Source organism: Manacus candei, unplaced genomic scaffold (assembly GCF_025592945.1).
Source record: "Manacus candei isolate 608988 ecotype Guabito, Panama unplaced genomic scaffold, ASM2559294v1 h1tg000014l, whole genome shotgun sequence".
In the NCBI taxonomy this organism is placed as follows: Eukaryota; Metazoa; Chordata; class Aves; order Passeriformes; family Pipridae; genus Manacus; species Manacus candei.
Window position 1 is genome coordinate 32,152,772 of NW_026138062.1, and position 21,526 is coordinate 32,174,297.

General features: G+C 36.1%; 1 protein-coding gene across 6 annotated transcripts in view; it reads right to left on the minus strand.

Moving 5' to 3' along the window:
- Positions 1–21,526, minus strand: part of PDS5B (PDS5 cohesin associated factor B) — a 98,701-nt gene that overhangs the window by 70,680 nt on the left and 6,495 nt on the right. For 5 of the 6 annotated variants that reach the window (XM_051778830.1, XM_051778832.1, XM_051778833.1 and 2 more), the window contains exons 2-5: positions 8,196–8,321; positions 4,519–4,722; positions 250–336; positions 51–148 (exon numbers count right to left, since the gene is read on the minus strand). In XM_051778830.1, the coding sequence (XP_051634790.1) occupies positions 51–148; positions 250–336; positions 4,519–4,722; positions 8,196–8,303 (497 nt within the window). In that variant the 5' untranslated portion in view covers positions 8,304–8,321. Of the gene's footprint in view, positions 1–50; positions 149–249; positions 337–3,004; positions 3,055–4,518; positions 4,723–8,195; positions 8,322–21,526 lie in introns of those variants that run through there. The other variant, XM_051778834.1, reaches the window with a different exon arrangement.

Consider the following 21,526-nt stretch of genomic DNA (forward strand, 5'->3'; position numbering starts at 1 on the left):
TGACCTCAATCATGAAACAATATATTGTAATTGGAGGTGACAATACTTACTTTATTACTGAAAACAGCGTTCTGTACAACTGTGTAAAAATCTCATTGCTATCTTCTAATTCAAAACATATGTTATAAGACTTGACCCAAGCAATGTTCTGTGATGGAAAAGGAAAAAAAATAAAAGGAGTAGTTAATACAAATAATACATTGAAAAATTACATCTAACAGTTATTACGAAATAAGTTATGAAGCTCACCTCAAGCAAATAAAAATATCGATTAAACTGGGGGCTTTTTGTATCTTCTAAACCTTTAAGCTGCCTTGTTATAAACATAAATATATCCTGAAAAGAAAAAATGATAGTTATTTAGTCAACTGCAATCAAACTTCCAAAATTAAAATATTTTTTTTTATGTTACTAGTATTATTTATCACTACAAAATACACAGCAGTGACGGACACATTATTTCACTGTCCAAAAGAAGATCATCTGCAAAAACACCATGGAAAATGTCAAGGAGTAATTTTAAAATACTTCATGTTTCTTTAAAGGGTTTCAAAAGCAATCTTTTAGTGAGGAAGCAAAAGTTTTCCTTTTCCAAAGAAAAGCACTCAGCTTGACAAATGGAGTTGCAACTGGCTGACATGCTGTGGAGTCAAGAACTTATTATTCAGCAGGACAAGGAATTTTACATTTTTACTTCATACAGCAACAGGTTTCAAAAGAAGGGGGAAAAAGCAGTAGGCAATTACAGCTTTCCTAAAAGTGTTATTATATGTTCACACTGTATTGTTTGTGCATTTGTCAGTCATCATGATATTGACACAGATCACATCTCTTGCAAAAACTAATAAGTAAAGCTCCTCTGGCTTCCTCTAGCACCTTTCGGCACCAGAAGACTCCTTCAGAAAAAGTCTCACACAAAGTAAATTGAAGCAGTTGATAAGGAACAAATAATCAATTATGAACAGAATGGAAACACACAGGAAGGTGTCTTTTTAAAATACTTCTTTACATTCAGATTATTAACAGCTGGAAATTCACAACTACTATATAAAATCAAAATATTTAAAAATACAGATACCAGAAACACTGTTCACAGCCTCAACTGTATCTATAATATTTCACCTAAGAATCTAGGTGTAAATCAAATAAGTTCCAAAAGGTCTAAGTTGCCAAAATAGATACATGAAAGCCTTCTTGTTAACCCTGAAAAAACTATCCTAGAAATAGTCGATAAAGCTTTTCTATAACATTTTCAAAAGGACCACTTCACCTCAGCCCCTCAAGACAAATAAGATAGACAAAAGATAAGAATGGGGTTCCTTTCTTTCTAATACTACAACCACAAAATCCAGCCCTAATCATTAAGGTGAGCACATACTGTGGTTCTAAGTAAAAACAAGAATTAGATGACATCTGACATCATCATCTCTTGGCAAAAAAAGCACAGCAAGCACACGGTTCAGAGGTAATAGCTACATTAATGTTTTAATTTGAATCAAGATTGTGATTTTGAAGTGTAAAGGATGATCAGAAGGATTACTGTTTGGTTCACACTTCAGATCAGTTACAGAGCACACGATCTAGACTCTTTAGCTGAAATTAAACCAAATGACAGTTCAAAGGACACATCTAATGGTCGCCAACCACTCACAAACTCCCAGTCCACAGGCAAAAGCCCATCTGAAGAATTCTTCCCTTAAAAACTAGTGACTGAACAAATAGTAAGCCATCAATGCCCACCCAAAATGAGTGCTGTCTTCTGGAAAACTAGTACACTGGATGGTTCTTTATCTCAATCAGTTCATTTAACAAAACATCTTCACTTTTTATCTTGCAGCTCAGTATGGAACACTTATCTACTGAATGTGATTCCCAGACCCTACTCATTTTCCAGATTTTTGTAAAGTTCTCAGAACTGCGTTGTATATAGACTACATACAGTAATGAATTGCATACATGTACAATAAGTCCAACATTTGAACACTTCAAATAACAGTATCATTTGAAAAAGTAATCATTTATTTCTAAACTATTTTTTCCAATTTTGTTTTAAAGAAAGCAAGGCAAACTCAGAAGTACTCACTAAATTTTTAATATCTCACTTATTACGATCCAACATTTTTCCCCTTTTTAAGCATACATAATATACTATTTGAAATGCATTTAAAAATTCAAAAGACAGGTTAAAATAAACTTTGGCTGCAGCTAAGAAATTGCAACACTTTCACAAAGATAAGTTTTCACATCAGACTCCGTAAAGCAAGTCTACATTAGAATTCAGACTCTTAAACCAAAATTGCTTATACTTCAACTTCAGAGAGAACATTTTATGTTTTTTGTGGATTGCTGTCTAGATGGCCATTAACCACATAAGGGCTTCAGTAAGCATCAGTCATGGTTCTCACCAGAGAATACATTCAGAGTGTTGAAGTTCTGCTACCACATACACCCTTAAACATCTCCCTTTCAGCAGTCTGGCACAGTCCTTTTGTTCAAGTCATTTTCAGTGGACACATATCAGTGATTAGATTATCTTCCCACCAAAAGATTAGATTTGGTCTGTAGGTTTTCCACAGACTGAGGACTCAAAGTTAGAAGTTTCCGGATCCCAGAATCCTGCTCCTGTTCTGTTTTTAGCCTACTCATGCCATTTCCCATCCCTGTTATCAAAGCTCTTTCAATGTTCAGAAGGAATGTAAGATTTACACTGATGATATACATAAAAGAGAGAAACCTGAAATTCTGATCCCTTTCCTCAGAATCTCACTTGCATGACATGTAAGCTACAAAGTGATCCGAGGAGTCTGAAGTAAGGGCAAAAACTTAAGGTTTAAGTTTTCTCCTCTCAAGAATTTAATCCTTTTCAGCACTCCCCTTTGCCATTTTTAACTTTGGTGCTAAACATACGAAAAAAAGACTCAAAGGTGCAGTATGGATATGATATTAAATACTGGGTAAAAACAGTGCCAAGATATAACCCAAGAGGAAGCATTCTTCCTCTTACCTCTGTCATAAAGTGGAGGGAACTCTTCGACATTTCTACCAGAGCTTGTCCTGCAACCACAAAAGCTGTGTTCAGAGGAAATGGGTTTGCAAAAAACCTACCTCAACAGCCCTAGGCAAAAGTTCCTATTGTTTGGCTTTTCTTTATTTCTCACAATGTGTTTAGAAAACAGCATCAAGAAACTGAATTCTGAAATCTGCACAGATTACAGAACTCAATGCTGGCAGTGGAAGTTCCTAGTCCATTCAGAGTTGTTGTAGTATGCGTATACTCTAAGGAGGAACTTAGTCCAACTCAGAAAGAGAGAAACAAAAACTCTAAGCCTAACAAGCAAATGATAACATACTCAAAACTGAAGTAGAAATCAGGATGCCTGAAAACCAGACATAAATATAGCACAGCAGAGAAAGCTAACATTTGACTCCAGTTGAAAGCTAACATTTGACTTAAGTAAGGTAAGTAGATGTTGTACCTCTGATTACACGCTAATTTAGAATTGAAAACAGAGCTAACAAAAATCCCAAGGTATGTCTCCAGTATGTCTGTTAACAGAAGAGGTACTACAGTTGAAGCTGAACTGTTTGCCCTACTTAGAAAGCACTGCTGGTGCAACCACTAGATGAGAAATTGAGTGATTTCCTCTTAAGTGATAACAGATATACCTTCCACCACAACCATCTTTTTTTTTTATCCTGCTGTGGAATGAACAAAGACCAAACCAAAAAAAAAAAATAGAAAAGCCCACACGCACTCTTAAATCGGAGACAAAAAAAGACATTTTTTCAGCGTTATTTTCACCTGTTTTTTATAGATTTTCTCTAAAACTCACTTCATCACTCTAGAATCTGACTGTGCATGGGAAAGAGTTTGCTTTTGAGAGTTGGAAACAAAGTTAGATTACTAAAAAAAAATAAAAAAAAACCACAAAAGAATCTAAAATTTCTTTTTTCTGAAACACATGGGGAAGATCTGTACTGCCTTTTCAAATCTGGTATTTCTCTATCAGCCATCTCCATCTAGTGGGATCAGTGATATTTGTAATTGGAGAATTTTCCATGTCACATCAGAAATCATTATCCTCTGTACAAAAGTACTTTGTCTTTCTTTCAATAGAGCCTTTATCTATAAAAATAGAAGCACTCATATCTTGGTAGTTTACTTGGGGTATTTCCACAGTTGAAACATTAGCTATCTTGCAAGAGATTGTGATACAAGGTATAGATATATCAATATTTCTAAAGTAACAGACCACTAACTGCAAATCTCAATGACAGTTCAATAAAATATTTATTTTCAATACAAATCCAAAACTCTACAAGTTATTGGAAGATGCACTGTATAACCCTTTATCTCATGAACAACTGACTCAACCAAACAATCATATCCCAAAATCAAGTGAAAACTTTGAATTGCTTAGGTTTAACCAGAAATAAAGGGGGGGGGGGGGAAAGTTATAATCAATTATATTAATCATTCAGTTTAAAAACCTGGTGTGGAAAAAGAGATTAATTTACCTTTAGTTTATCTGGTGAAGTGTATGGAGCTTCAGGGGCATAAATTCTGAAAATATCAGCAAGACAGCATGCTACCAACAAACGTACATCCTTATCGGGGTGTTTGAGGAAAAAATCTGAAGCCAGATGTAATGCAAGATTTAGGTAGAGCTCCTTTTCTTCTTCAGAGTCCTGGTCCATATCCATGAAAGTTTTCACAACCATCTAAATAAGACAGATACACACTGGTACATAAAATGAAATACTCTGTGTAACAGGGTCCTTACTAAAAGTTCCTTTTCTAGTTTTGTGCAACTTCTATCAGAAGCATTATCAGCAATGCAGTAGCACTTACCTGAGTAACCAGTGTCTTATTTTTCAGGGTATGGGAAGGACCCAGCCAAGTCCTCTATCAACTGCCCCAACAACATACAGTCTCGGTAGAGCTACTGAAAGCCAAGCTGTAGACTTCCCAGATCTTTTTGAGAAACCATATAAGCAAGTTGGACAATTAAAAAAATTACAACAGTATTTAGTGTTACAGCTATTCACTTAAAAATTCAGAAAACAGCAAAACTTTACTCAAAATATTTGTTTCTCCCTAAACTATTCAGAGTTATGATTTTTTTTCCTTCTCCTCTCTTTCAATTTCAAGTTTTCTGTTACTGCTCTAAGGACAAGTCTATCCCCCTGTGCTGTCCAGAAGCAGAGTTCACACTTTCAGCAAAAGTATATATAAATCCAGGCAGCCCAGTAGCATGGATATTGTCCAACATGGATTTAGTCCAACAGGACTAAAATGCCCACTTGTAGTATTAGGATCCGGTAGATGAAGTTATGGAAGAAGAGAAAAAAGATTCTGGGGCACCAAATATTTAACATGCTAAATAAAAGCATGAAAAGCTATAATTACGAACTGCTAGTAAGTGAGAATTCTTGTATTTAAAAAACTGTCTGAAGGGGAAAAATTTATTGAAAAAAACAAAGTAATTATGCTTCTCTCCAATTCCTTACTCGAATCGCAGAGGCAGAGTTATTTTGAGGAGTTCAACTCTTGTTAAAATTAACTAAATGGTAATAAAGATAATAAAGATTACATTACACAATCCTGAAATTAAAGTCAAAACTCCCATCTATTTCACCAGTGCAGGAAGAGATATTTTTCCAAGAAAAATTACCTCAATGAAGTTCTTAAAAAAAATGCACCCAAGCCCCCAGAATCCTAAAACACTTGAAAATATTTTACTTTGCTATAGTTTGCTGTTTGGTTGGGGATTTTTCTTCCCCCCAAAAAATTTACTATAACTGGTCAGGGAGCAACAAATCCAACTTGAAAAAGAAAAGAACTTCTGCATAATTAGGATCACAGAAGCTGTCAAGTTTTCAAGCATATGAGAATCCTTTACTAAAAGGTACAGAAGATACGTAGTTTATGTAGACATATAACTTCCATTACAAGAAATCCCTGCCAGACACAAGATGAATCATTTGAAGTGCTGGTGCTCTTACACACTATTAATTTACAAATCAGAATTGTTTTCATTTCTATGAAAAGTAATTAGATTTATGCAGTTAACAAAGTAATGAATAAATATTCAGGTGTCAAACTGTTCTTGCAACATGTAAGGGTTTTGTCTATTCTAGAAATGAACCTCCAGTCTTTCTTTCCAAACATGAACATCCATACTCATCAGCACAAAGATCTGTAATCTTATCTCCAGAGCAATCTGTTACAGTGTTTAAAGGGAAACATAGGAAAACAAGCTAGTCATCCTAGCATAGCTTTCCAGCTTCCTGCAAAGCAAGAGGATTCCTGAGCCTGAAATCACATCCAGACCACCATGATTAATACTCTTGGAGCTTCATCTCCCAGATGTGGCCCATATTTCTTAAACCCATTCAATTTTTACTACATCATTCTACAGTAAATAAGCTTTGGAATTTGCTTATATAAAACTTAAGGAAAAGTTTTAGAAAAGTTTTAGACTGCTGGTCTAAAATTAATGTCTCATTAGATGATGACTTGGTTCTTGTGTATTAAAAAAAAACGTGGAAAAAATGCTTTTCTCACACTATTCATCATTTCTAAGTATTTATCACCTTCTGTCTGCCTCCAGTGCTAGTTCATGACTAACCATTTAGTTTCTATCTCCTTTCCAAACCTATTATAAACTGAAGAAGGTGTCAATAAGAAATGCATAAAATTTCTGAGGTAAGTTATGCTAATATAGAAATTCACTGTGCATATTTTCCATTTCATTCCCCGATTTCCCAATAATTCGTATTTATATAAATATATTGTCATCAACAAACAGCAGCATTTCTGCTTGTGTAAATCAAAACAAAATCCACAGAAAAGTGCTTCTTCCCTAATACTTATGTAAATTTGGCAGTCAGAGAAATCAAGAAGCTAACAGTTCACTTATTTATCAACTACTGTTTTTTAGCACCTGCAACTGTGTTTATATTTAGGTCTATACACCTGTGGTGTAGCCTGCCTCATCCAATCCTTTATAAAAGAAACACTGTGCAGTTTCCTGCCTGCCTGTGCAGTGATGAATTCACAGGCAGAATAAACAACTGAAAAGAAATACAGGACATCCTACAAAGTACACTTCTCCTGTGAGACAAATCAAGATACCAGAAAGAAGAGACTAGACATTCAAGGCCAAAAATGAAATTAAACTATAGGGTAAAAGTATTAGGAAGAACTGTGTGCAGCATTTCCACAAGCTGAAAAAAATATGCAACTGCTAACAAAGAACATCTTCTGTTAGGAATCGCTCATATGTAAATTTATAAATGTTGTCTTTTATTCAACATCATAGGATGCAGTACACTGACTAAAGTCTATCAGCCCAAATCCCAAAGCATAGACAGATTACTGGGGGGAGAGGAGAAGCAATCCTTGTGTTTTGGGATTTTATTGGGTTTTGTTCATTTGTTCATTTATCAGTAGTTCCAACTGACTTAAAACTACTTCTTAAGAAAACAAACTCCAAATTAAGCTCTTCCATCTGTTAGAATACTTAAGGTTCCCTCTCCTACATCTGTTCCCTCCTGTTTCACAGGGCAAGCCCAAGTTGCAGGCATTCCTTCTGCACAATACAGGCCTGCCTTTTTGTGAGATTACATGGGTAGATAAAGAACTGTAGTAAAATGATTAGCCCCCAAATACGTCCAACCTTCCTGTAGAGTTAGGCCAAATAAAGTGGTCCAGAAATTCAAGACAGAAATATATAGTATCATCAAAGACTACCTTCACCACAATACAGGTTAAAATAATGAGAGTAAAGAGCTTTATAATCAACCCAAAGGGTACAAAGGCATAAAAGGAAAGTATTCTGAGGCATCCAAATTATTTCCAAAATTATTACTCTCTTTTAGAGAAGAAAATACTGGAAAAACAATAAAAGTACTGACTTACTATAGGAGGCGAGATAAAGTTTAAGTGGTATTTGAAGTTAATATAGCTCATTTCTATTAGTGATTTTTTAATTCATTTAAACATCTTTGGACAAGCCAGTTCAGGAAAGTGGTAGGAAAAAAGGTACAACAGTCAACAAGTTCCTCCTTCCAAGCATAGAAAAATGAAAGCCCAAAGGAAAAAAAACAAAAACCTTTCAGATATAACATATAGTAGGATCATGGAACACCATTTACAACTTTAATCTGTAAACAATTACTTGCTTACTAACCTTTAGCCTTCTCACCATCTCTTCTTTAGATATTTTATCAGAGATTTCTTTGACTCCTGGAGGATATGTGATTTTTCCATCATTGGCTCTCGTCTTTGAATGAGCCATGATTTCACGGTTTTAAAACTGCGGAAAGAAATTAAGAAGACAATGTTGTTTAGCTAGTTCATGTTTACCTTATCCATCTCACTTTGACAAACAAAATCCAACTAGAAATATACTGACAAAGCCCATACAAATGAAAAAAAACCAAAACCAGACAAAAGATTTTCATTGGTTTCAGTAATTTATAGTGTGGTGAACAGCAATGGTTTTGATATCCAGGTAGATCGTCCTATGACACAATAAAATTTCAAGAAGAATACAACAGAAAAAAGCTAAAACTCCTCATTCCTGTATTTGATCTTCACAAGAGATGCAACAAACAATCTTGTCATATAGTATGATCTGTTTCCACCACTTGGTAATAATAAATCCTAGCCAGATTGGATTTTTAAACTCTCCGAGAAGAGACATCTGAAGTGGACTTTGTGATCTATTTACTTGTTTGGAAAACACAATTTCCCCAAAAGCCTAAACAGCAGTGCTGTTGAAGTGTTACACATCACTAATTTTAATTTACCAATACTGCCAGACAAGCAGCTGATAGCAAATGAAAGCAGGGACAGAAAAAGAGCAGACAAAATAAGTCTTTATGCCATTAAAGCCAAGTTTTCAAGCAAAAGACTGCAGATAAGCAAGGGTATCTTCTTCCTAAATTCCGGCTAAGAAAAGAACTCAGTCACTTGGGTTCTCAATCCCTTTCAACTGTTGCGAATGCAGATTGCCACCTAATCCATTCTAAGTTATGCAGAGTTCCACTGTTGTAGAGAAGGAAGCTGAACAGAAAGCTTTATTTACATAAAAGCAATTAATATAAAAAACGGTGAAAAAAAATAAGATGATGTGTTGGGACAAGTAGGATTAGAGAAAAAGATGGTACCAGGGTAGCTACAAATGAAGACTGTACCAAAGGAAACAAATTTCTTTGCCATTGCCTTGATATTTTTATTTATTTATCTTAAGGTATGAATCTCTTCTAACAGTCATCACTGTCCTGAACTGTGAATTCTCAGTCAGGCATTTTCTTAGTACGGACCTCCTATACTAGGATCTCTGTACACTTTGAACTTCTTGGAACTGAAACATCAAAAATAAGCATCAGCCAGAATCCACAAGAAGAAATGGGCTAGCATCGTGTTCCATGACAGCCATAATTAAAACTTACTGGCCCCCAAGCCAAGGTCATTCTACACTGAAGGAGAACTGGAACTTGAAATATATTCGTCCACCCAAACCCCCCAAAAAATGTCAACATATTTTGTATTCTTCAGCCCATAGTTCACGTCAACAACCAAAGTTACAGATTTTGCTTTATCTTCACTAATCTTTTACCAAACAAAAAGTTAATATTGACTTTTAAATAATTTTTTGTAAAGAATACATCCAGCACAATACATTTTAGTTTTTGAAATGAGGAAAACATGAGTAGAATGAACACAATCAGATTTCATTCAACACGTATGATAGGCAATGTACTTCAACAAGACACACAAAAGCCAACTCAGTTTCTGTCATCACCTACCTATATCCAACAACTGAACAGTGCTACATACTTGCAGTTGTAGTAAAAACTGATAATGAGGAAGCTGGGAAGTAACAAAACTCATTGAAGTAACTTTTTCTAATACTCCCAGGAAAATATGATGTCACCTTTATCCCCATCATATTTTTTAATACACTGCCATGACGGTAAGTCTAAAACTCCTCAAAAGCACATGGGAGATGCAATCAAATTCATTCTTCTTGTTGTTTGAGACCTACTCCATTCTAGGTTTCAGATGAGGTGATGTTATATATCATAGCTAAATTAACAGCTCATCACAGCAGAAGGGAGTCTTGCTCTCCTCAATCTGAGAATGTATAAAAGCATCAGATGTTTTGTGGGACCAATCAAGCTCAACAAGTCAAAAGAACAAGCCTAATTGTTTTTGAAAAGTGTGTGACAAGCATCAAAGCTAACTCAAGGGAAGCAATAGTAACTAAGGGAATCGAGGAACAAAACTCCACCATCCAGTGGCGGATAGCTGTCAGATCAGATCAACTGCAGTGGAAACTTGATTAGAACATGGTGATGTAGTCTCATTTGGAGCACATTTTGAAATAATTCAAAGACTGAAACTCATACATTATAGTCCAGTTGAACTGTCCAGCTAATACGTCCAACTGCCATGCAGCCAAGCTTTTAAGCTTGAGTGGCATCCAAGGTCTGGGCTTGAAATGGAACATCTATATTGTGTTTATGTGGCAAGGTTTTGGTAGAGGGGGAGGCTGAAGGGATGGCCCCGTGGGAAGAGACCAGGGGTTGTCCCCATGGTCAAAAGAGCCATTTCCAGACAGCTCCAAAATGGACTCAACCCTTGCCAAACCTGAGCCCATCAGTGACAGGGGGCTCTGTGATAACATATTTTAAGAACTTGTTAAAATTCTGCATGGCAGTTACAGGAAAGAAAAGCAACTAAATGTGAAAAAAACCCTTCAGACACTGAGGTTAACGAAGGAGAAAAGTGATTTCCCTGCATTTATCTTGACCCATGAGCTTTTTCATCTTACTTCCTTCCCTGTTCCATTAAGCAAGGGGACTGAGAGAGCAGCAGTGTTGGCACCTAGCAGCTAGCCAAGGTTATAGATGGAGTACAAAGCTTATCCCTCTCAGAAGTACAGAAAAAAACTAGATAGGTCTTAATTTTCAAAAAAATTAATAAATCTAATCTTATAGAGCCAAAAATAATTTTTAAAAGGCTCAATGAAATAGCCTATTACTTAGACCATAAGAGATAAAGAATTATAAATATTTAAAACTTTCTATGTGATACAAATTCTCAGATCACTACTAAAAGTTAATGGTAAGTTTTACTAATGAAAAAAACCAATCATTGAAAAGAAACAGTAAAAAACAAAACCTATCCTTCAAACAAGAGAAAATTCAATGATAAACTATCTCCTTGTACAACAGTTGTCACTTCAACCATTACCTAAATCAAACAGTTTGTTTGTTACATCCCACTGCTAGAAGTTCCTGTTCTTCTAGGTTGCCAGCATAACTTTGTCAAAATAATCTTTGTCCAAATAAGTGAACACTTAGTAGGATCTAGGATTTTTTTTTGAAGGAAGTTTGTTTTCAACCTGATTCTAGCCAAATGCAAGTCTCTGTGATTTCACAGAAAAATTACAGCAGCTGTTTCAGCGAACTTCTCTCAGAAAAAGAAGACAGTGACAGCTAAGAACAACAGCCTTAAGGCCAGCTGTACCTAGAACATGCTGAGCATGTAAATCCATAAACCAGTAAGGTGATATCCAATGACTGAATTTCAAAAAACTTTTAAAATTTGTTTCTAAAAATGCACTGTCTTCCTTTGGAATATGTTAGAAGACGACAAGCATTTTGAAAAAAGAAAACTCTTTGACAGCTTCTTTGAGGTTCAAGAGAGTCAGTTGACAGAGTCAACTGAAATTTTAGTTGTTCTCCACAATGTTTTCAGAAATCCAGTATTATTCCATATATACAATGAAAAGATAAAGTGCACAAGTCTTACAAGATGTGTCTGAGGGAGCTGGGGATGTTTAGCCTGGAGAAAAGAAGGTTCAGGAGGGACCTTATCACACTCTACAACTATCTGAAAGGAGGCTGTAGCAAGGTGAGGGTCAGTCTTTTCTCCCAGGTAACAAATAACAGGACACAGGAAAGGGGAGGTTTAAATTGGATATCAGGAAAAAATTCATCACCAAAAGGGTGGTCAGGCATTGGAACAGGCTGCCCAGGGAAGTGGTAGAATCACCATCCCTGGAAGTGTTCCAAAGACATGTGAACAGATAAGTCTACTGGCCATTATATTATTAAAAGAGTCAATATTCAGATGGTTTCTATATAGTACACAACTTTATCTAACTCCACATACACTACTTGCTCAACAGTATATACGAATTGTGATTATGCAAATAAAACATGGATTAGTGTCTTGCATATTAAGTACCTATGCAATATACTTAATAGGTCTATAAATATCATTACAGGATGTTAAGTCAACGATCTAAAAAGAGGACTTAAACCACACTCCATTTAACTGTATTTTGTTTGGTTGACAGTTTACATTGCCTATGGTGATTTAATCAACTGAGCTAATCATTAAGCAAACTATGCCTTAACATTCATGAAGTCATGTGTCAGCAGTACCTTTCCAGAGATCCATACATGTGTTTAAATCCTAATCCTTCAAATAGTTTTGTAGAAATCTTATCCAAGTGATGAAGTAAGCTTTGGCAAATCAATCCTATATTCCTTGCAAGTCTGCCCCCTACCTTACTATCACCTCCTCTTTAAAATCCAGAATCCAAACATGAGGATTTAAAAGATCACCAGAAACAGTGACCAACTTAGAAAACTTCATCATCATTCTTATTTTTCAGAACTTTCATTGAATTATACATAATTTGTTATATAGCTACATCTTGAGACCAGAATTTTTAAATTCCACATCCAAAATCTAAGAAAGCCTACATAAATTTGACCTATATTAATACATATACTTTTAAATCTATGTTTCCAAGACATGTTTCAATGAGCCACTGAGATTAATCCTTTCTTCATGTTCACAAAGCTATTAGAAGTCTAAGTGAATTAAATAAGTGGCTGGTACGGAAAAAATTGCAATGTGTAGAGAATTAAATATATGTGTTTCCACAGTTCACATCATTCCAACAAGAAAGTCTAGCCCAAAAGGATTTCCAAATATTCATCAACATGTTCTCCATAATCAAGGAGTATCACTGTCATAGGCCATTCTGTCAAAAATACAAAAACTGTTTAGGAGATGCAAGTACATTTTCCTAAATCGTCTCAGAAAATACTGCGAGGAAGTAAAAGCTTTTCCATCTCATCAATCACAATACATATTTCACTCCAAAGCTCTATTCCTCTATCAGCATGCTGTTTGTCATTTCTTTTTATTATTTTTTTTTTTTTTTTTTAGTTTTGCACCCTCGGTGGGTAACATCCTGGTACAAATAAATATAAACCATGACAAATATTTCGAGATCGCTAACTTTGTTTCAACAACACAGTATGCATGAAGAAATTGGCCCACTACAGATGTAATTTCCTCAAAAGGTGCAACAAGATATTCTGAAGAGACTAGTCAGCAAATTACAGAGGTGGAAGAGGTAGGCATCCTTCTAGTTCATCAGGATTATTAATAAAAACCAAATAATTTAATGATTTAAGCAATTTACAGAATTTTTTTACATCCTGGCAAATTCCTGCTGGTGTATAGCTGATTGACAACAATTTTGATCAAAGTGAGAAGTGACTTAGCTGTTAAAGATTTGCATTATCCAAGTGCCACTGAACTAAATCTATTTCCATAATAAATCTACTGCTAAGGAGTTATAACTTGGCTATAAAAAGCTACTCCAAGCTGAAACTTGGCAGTTAATTTTCTGCTATTGAATAAAATAGAAAACTTTAGAATGGTGGGCCAAGTGCGCCCACGTAAATCCAGGTCATTTTTCATACCGATTCAGATATAATGTCTAGATTGAATACTTTTCATTCTCTTTTAGAATCCATAGTATCAAGAAAATGTTAGCTTCCTATTTCTGTAAGGTAGCACTTTACATAGTAAGGACTGATACAGGAAGAATTTCCAGAAACCACTAATTAAAGGTCTTCTGGAATAAAGACCCACACTATAAGGTAAAAGTAACACTCTCAGTCCAACAAAGGACATGAAAAGCACTGGGTTTCACTATAGAAATCCATTAATGGCAATCCTTTGACAGTCAATATGTAAGTAATAACATCTACTTAAAGTAGGAAAAACTTTTTCAATCTTACATTAGAAAATACAGCAAAGCACAAGTTTCTTTATTAACATAGTAAGAAAACACTTTGTGGAAAAATAAAAGATGTGCAGGTAGTAACTGCGCAAGAAGAGAGATCTTTGCAATGTACAGAGGATTTGAAGGATTCAGGAAAAGAACTAACACATAAGAACATTAAGACAAGACATGATACCAAAATCAGCATATGCCCACTAAAAGGCCTCAAGCAACTTAAGAGAATTGCAATCAGTTAGCAAATGACCCCAGGCAAGTCCCCATTTCTGCTAATAGTATTCTTTTTCAAACTTCATTAAAGTGAGCCTTCCAGAGATTTAGCAAGTAGAAAGTATTCAGTACCAACTTATCTCAGCACACAGCTCTCTCCAGTGGTGTTGCAGACACTTGCAGCTCCCATAAAAGAGAATTGACCCAACTTGTAAGTTTCGGCATTTTTTCGGATTTGATTAAAATTAAAAAATGACACCAATAAAACTGCCTCTTTTTTGTGCCATCTATGGAACAACATTTTCACTGAAATCAACCCAGGTTAAAATAAAAATAAATTATGAGAAACTACATAACAGAATTCACCATTAAACCATTCAATCACCTAAGGAAAAATAAAATTGCCCTATTACTGTGGGATCTCAGCTTTCATATTTATACCCAAGACTAAGTAAAAGGGACTGCAGGAATTACAATTAAAATGTCTTATTTCTGTGCATGGCTTCAGGAAAAGAAATTACAAGCAGATAAACACTGGAAGATGATAGCAAATAAATCTGACAGAGAAAGAAGAGTGTACGCTGACCAAATATGATGTTAATAAAATAGACATCTGCAATATATTTGTCAGTTAGCCAAGTACTAGGGGAAACATTCCTCAGGTGGTCATATTATGCAACCATACAAAATCTTAAAAAACACAAACTATGACCAGTCCTGAGAGTCTTCACACAGAAGCAATTTGGTGATGTATACAATTCCAACACAATGGTCACAGGCAACGTCCATGGCAAAGGAACATAATTGAGTTTTAAGCTCTTTGTCCCCTTGACTGGGGACAAGTTTTCATACTACTAAGTAAATTCAAACAACCACTTAGTAAAAACTGTAAGTAGTAATTACAGCCCTCAAAACAGGAGAGCTGTACCACAAAGACCAGGAAATAAAGACAGAATTGGAGCCAAATTGCAATGTCCATTGTAAATAAGCTAAAAAAAAAATTGAACTTCAATGGTTCAAATCAAGAAAGAGAAAAAAAAAAAAGTACTACTGTAAAGTAATGCCTGGAGAGAAAGAAGTTACCGAAGTATTCCATAAAGTCAGATGAATACCCACTTTCAAAGAAACAGAAGGTAAAACTTTGCTGTGACAACTGTAACAGGTGTATTTAATCAGAAGTTACTGTATCTACATTAAGAATTTCACAGTTTCAAATTAAAGTAACTGTACAGGCACCATCCGAGAATTCATGAACCACTGTGGAATACAGAGCTTTTTAAAGGTATTTAAAAATTACAGTGCAGTACACTTCAATTTCAAAAAATTAAGGTATAGTACAAGAAAATAAAAGCAGCACTGTCATTAATAATGCAAAGTCAAAAAATAATAATATTGCCAGTACAGCTGCACTAATTTGATATCAATAATATTTGAAGAGTTTAGGAAAAAATCTGCATGCTAAAGTCAGAATTTCAAAAACAGGGATAAACGTAACTTACAGGCTTATTTTACTACCCTGGGTCAATTTATGTTTGATCAGTCTGTGACAAAACAATTTGCACTTTCCTTGCACTGAAAATCACTTATTACATAAGCGTTAAATTGGAAATCATAGATGGACGGATACAGAGATGGATCAGATTGTCATGAAAGAAAAGATTAGAGAAAGAGAAATGTTTGCAAATATAAAGACTGCATATGAACATCCAAATAAGAAGATATGCTGCAAGTCAAAGAAAATCAACTGCAAGGGGAAAAAAAAAAAGGGTCTAAAGATGGGTCCTATGCCTAGGTCCAGGTATAGTTTCATCATGATTTTCCTAAGCAGTTGTGCTATTCAGCATTAATTCTAGAACAAGGTACTTCAAGGGACTCCTCTCCTCATTGGAGACATTCAAGAACTGTCTGGCCACAATCCTGTGCCATGTGCCCTAGGATGACCTTGCTGGAGCACAGAGGTTGGACCAGATGACCTACTGTGGTCCCTTCCAACCTGACCCATTCTGTTATTCTGTGCAACAAACAAATTAACAACCCCCCACAAAACCAGGACCTCAACATCTAACGCATATTTCAAAGTACTGGCAAGAACTGGCTTGGAATACTATGTGCAGCCACCAGCACCCATCATGCAGACAATTTCAACTGGAAAAAGCACACATAAAGTCTATTACATCAGGACAGTACATACACAGAGGCAACAAGAAGAAACTGTCAGTAGGGTAAGTGGAAGAGAGTCAGAAATCACTATAAATACCAGAAATACTAGGAGATCCCATCCAAAGAAAATGAACCACCACAAGGCAAAAGTTCTAAGATAAACAACTGAGCCATTGAAGAAAAACTGAACATTAGAAGAAGAATTCTGGTTCTTCTTAAGACAAGAATTAAGACAACTTTCTTGTCAATAAAAGCAAAATATCCAAATGGAATACAACACAGCTTAATCAGTGTACAGAGGAGATTAGTATCTTGCTGTTGTATGGTATGTGAATAGCTATTTGAAAAAGCAGACCTCGAATTCCCATAAAATATTTCTTTTACCAGAATCACCAGAAACAATGAGAGAAAGTTCTTAGGCTTGTACTTTAAAACAAGAGAACTGACAACCAGACTAGGTATCAAAATTTCATTATATCACTAGTTTATGGCCATAATATTGAGGCAGCCCTCTTTTGGCAGGGACACTACTTTAAGATTTGGTAAGGCAGGAATGATTTGCTTCCTTCCTCCAACAGCTAAAAAAGAATGGGGGAAAAGAGGCAGGAATTATTATTTTCCTTTACATTAACTATTTTCAAAACAGCAAAACAAAAAACACTCATAGAAACCTCAGATATCTTGCATTACACAATTTCAAATGATTAAAAGCTGTAGTACTTTCACAGAAGGGGAGAAAAAACCCATGCAAGAACAGCATGGAAGCTATGGGGAAAATAATGGGAAAATAAACACCTTAACAGACAGACATTAGGTACAAATCAGGTTTAATCACTGTGTTGCCCCCTGGGAGGAAACAACACTTGGCATTTAGCATACCATTTGTTTGGCTAAAATGCCTTATTGAGTCCTACCATGAAACTTTGTTGGTTTTTTTGTTTGGTTTGAGGGGGACTTTTTGAGAATTAAAATTAAACAAACCTTCTCCCCCCAAAAAAAAAAACCTCCAACACTAAGAATACTAAAAAAAAAAAATATATATATATATATAAAAAATTAAGAACTAGAAGAAATAATTTTTTTTAAAATACCAAAAAAATCAAAATAAAACAAAACAAAACCAAAACTGAAACCAAAACAACCAACAAACAAAAAACCCACACAATAAGAACACTGGTATGCTACCACAGAAGCAAAACATTTTGTAAATTTTTCCGGATGGACAACCAAAATGAAGTTGCTATTGTAACAAGTCATAATTTATATACCTGAGTGAGATACCTTTCCATTCCTAACTTTGCATATAATGTTAAAAAAATACAAAATTAAATGCCTCACATCCTATTGCAATTTATCTGATACAGAATTGTGAAAGATCAAAGAATGCTAGTGGGATGAGTTGAACTGTAAGACCTAAAAGAAAGTATGGGTATTGAACTACAAAGTCAGATGTTGTGCTAAAGTGCATTCACTTCTAATCAGTATGAACTATAAACAAACATTTCCATTATAACTGCATACAAAAATCTCAGTACCAAAATCACATTCAGCTAGGTGTTTTACAAAGAGATGTTGTCTACCCAGATGGTTTCTATCAGTTCAGCTTTTTGTCCCAGATAAAACATTCGCTTTTTTTTTTACTTTTTGCAAAACTGTGACAGAAAACCATAGACTGAAAAAGTAATTGTGTCCCCAAAGACAGAGGAAGAACCCATAACTGTGATTACAAAACACAAATTAGATGAAGACATACTACAACCAGGTCAACTAAATGCATTATAAGACCACAGGACTAAAAGAAACTTAAAGAGTCTAACCACCTGCTACCATAGATGAATCTACCAGTGGGATAACTTAAAAAAAAGTTGAAGCTGAAGACTCGTTTGATGTTCAAGTCTTAACTTACCTTTGACACCAACCTCAAAACTCAACCAACATGTCTCTGCCTATAACCTATTCACTCCTGTAACTTTTTATAATACAGTTATTCATCTCTTACCACTATTTAGCCCTATGGGGTTGTATTTTCACACAGTGGTTGAGGTTGGAGCGGCTCTCTGGAGGTTACCTGGTTCAATCCCCCTGCTCAAGAGGGGTCTCCTAAAGCCGGTTTGCCGAGGAGTGCATCCAGATGGCTTTGCTTTTGAGCCATCTCCAAGAACAGTGAATCTGTAAATTCCCAGAGCAACCTGTGCTGATGCTTGATTACCCTCACAGTGGAAACATGTTGCTGTGTGTTCAGAGGGAACCTTGTGTTCCAGCTTGTGCCCATTGCCCCTGGACCTGCCAGCAGGCATCACTGAGGAGAGTGTCTCTACCCTCTTGGTACCCCACTCTCAGAAATTTACATACATTGATACATTTTAGTCCTGGCTTCAGTAAAACAGGAGCATACCTACCCTATGTCAACCCTCTCGATAGTAGATTTTCAAACTCTGTGATTTGTTTTCTGTTTTGAAATTAATGTTTAGTAATTAGTTATCCTTCAGTTGCAGCTCATCACTCACGTTAGGACACAAAGAGATGGAATGAAGCTGCATCGGGGGAAGTTCTGATTGGGCATTAGGGAAAGGTTCTTCACAGATAGGTGGTCAGTCACCATAACAGGTTCCCCAAGGAAGAGGTCGCAGCACCAAACCTGTCAGAGTTCAAGGAGTGCCTGGATAACACTCTTAGTTTCAGGCAGTCCTGTGTGGAGTAGGGAGCTGGACTTAATGATCCCTATGACTTCCTCCCACCTTGAGAGTTTCTATGATTCTGTGACACATTCACTGCACAATGACAACCACACATGGAGTGTGCAGTTAGTGTGCATGTTAGTCTTGCGCTCAGGCTCAGATCTGTGCTGATATGCAGTAAGGACACATACCTTATTTTACTAGGCTGGATTACTTCCTTACTTCCCCGTAACCCACTCCTCAAGAAGGACTTCTCCTCCTACCCAAGAGAGCATTAACAAAAAACTAAATCAAAAACAACAAAAAACCCTATACACTCCCCACTGGATTGTGTTCTGCAAAAAGAATCCATTAGGGCACAAGTAACACCTACAGAAAAGACAACGTTACTCATTTTTTAAGGATGGGTTTTGTAACCAAAAGGAGCAAGCTTTAAATTATTAATAAATAGATGTAGCTGCTTGCACCATGACTGTAAGCATACAATCACGATACAACAGTTCAGTTTCCACCATTACTTAAGGTATCAGAACTGTTCATGTGTACATTATAGGTTGCTCTCTCCTCATTCCCCTGAAGTTAGAAGGTGAACATAAACAAACCAGACTAACAAACACATCTGGTAAATCCTGCTGACAGATGAATCCACCTCTAATCCACTTGTCTACTTACAACCAGATGTTGCTGTTTCTTTAGCAGAAAAAGCTGGATTTGTTCACACCTCAGCCAGATTCTCAGCTGAAGAGAAGTCTGTCTTAATTAAGTTTTTAAGATAAAAAGCTCAGCTTACCATGGAAACAGCCAAGGTATGGACACAGTTACTTCTACTAACTCGACTGCAGGGACCAACAAGCTGTATCAAATGGACTAGGAAGTTTAGGGGTTATGCAAAAGGCACTCAACCAAGATGCAAAGTTAATGGGCAAGGGAAGAGAAAGAGAAAAGGGGGGGAATAGGAACAAAAAGTGCAAAAAAACTCCGAACAAACAACAAAAAACCCCACCTCTATCACCACAGTTTACGTAACCTATCAGTTTGAGGTTCCTAATATGTACAATGTAACTAGGTATATGAAGAGAGAGTGTAAAGCCAGACGCTTCTCGGTGGTGTCAAGTAATAGGACAAGAGGCAACAGACAGAAACCGAAACTCAAAGGTCCACCTGAAGACAAGGAAGAACTTCTTTTCTGTGAGGGTGACTGAACACTGGAACAGGCTGCCCAGAGAGGTTGTACAGTCTCCTTCCCCGGAGACAGTCAAAAGCCATCAGGACATAGTCCCCAGCAACATGTTCTAGGGGATACTGTTCGAGCCAGGGACTTGGACTAGATGACCTCCAGTGGTCCCTTCCAACCTTACCCACTCTCTGGTTCTGTAAAGTCTAAGAAGTGTTGAACAAGGTGAGAGAGGAAGTAAGATGAACTTGGACAATGAAGGATTGGAAGCAGAAACCTAAGAGGTATGAGGACAAACTAGACAGAAAAGTGACTAGAGAGAGACCAGAGCAGAAAGATCAGCTGCAGGTGGCAGGAGGGGAATGCACACCAGCAGAATTCAGTGCCTTTCTAGGGCCTGCAGTACAACATGCAATATGTTACACTGCCCTTCTACCAATAACAAGAATGTCTGCAAGAATCCACTGAAAAGCTCTCATACCTCATCCCACTTGATGCTGATTACAAGAGAAAAACTTACTGCTGCTAACAGCACTCCATCAATTAGTGGTAGGTACTAAAGGTTAAAGGTTACAACATAATGACTCACAGGAGCACATCCATACAGTGGATGTTTACTAAGTTTGCTTAAAAAGTAACAGTGAAAGTATGGAAATAGTTGCAAAACCAATTTTTAGGAGTTAGGAAACAGAATTAAAGTTTATTATACAATATTAAAGAGAATGCACACAAAGGAGCTGATATATCTGATGTGTCACTATTTTTTTCCCTACCAGAGGACTTCTTTCTCATTCAAAGCAAAGCTATTCAACTTTTCTCCTTAAAATTTTATGTGTGTTCCTTATACTCTCTTTAAGCCACACTCTGAAGAGATTTAATTTCTTAGTGGTTTTTCTCACAGCTGTATTGTTTGTGTGCCATAACCTGCTTTTGCAACACTTTCACAAATTTTTTTACAATTAGTTTTCTTCTCATTTTATAGACAAGTAACTCAAGTTACAAACTGAAATTTAAGAACTATCCACCAACACCACTTTATCTAGAGCTGCATTTGAAACTAAAGCTTCTGTTGAGCCAAGCAGCAGTAGACTGGGTCTAGAGCCTGTCTCCCAGGAAATCAATACACTACTAATACGCTCTTGTGAAAAGTTTGGTTTAAATAGACTTGTCTGGGA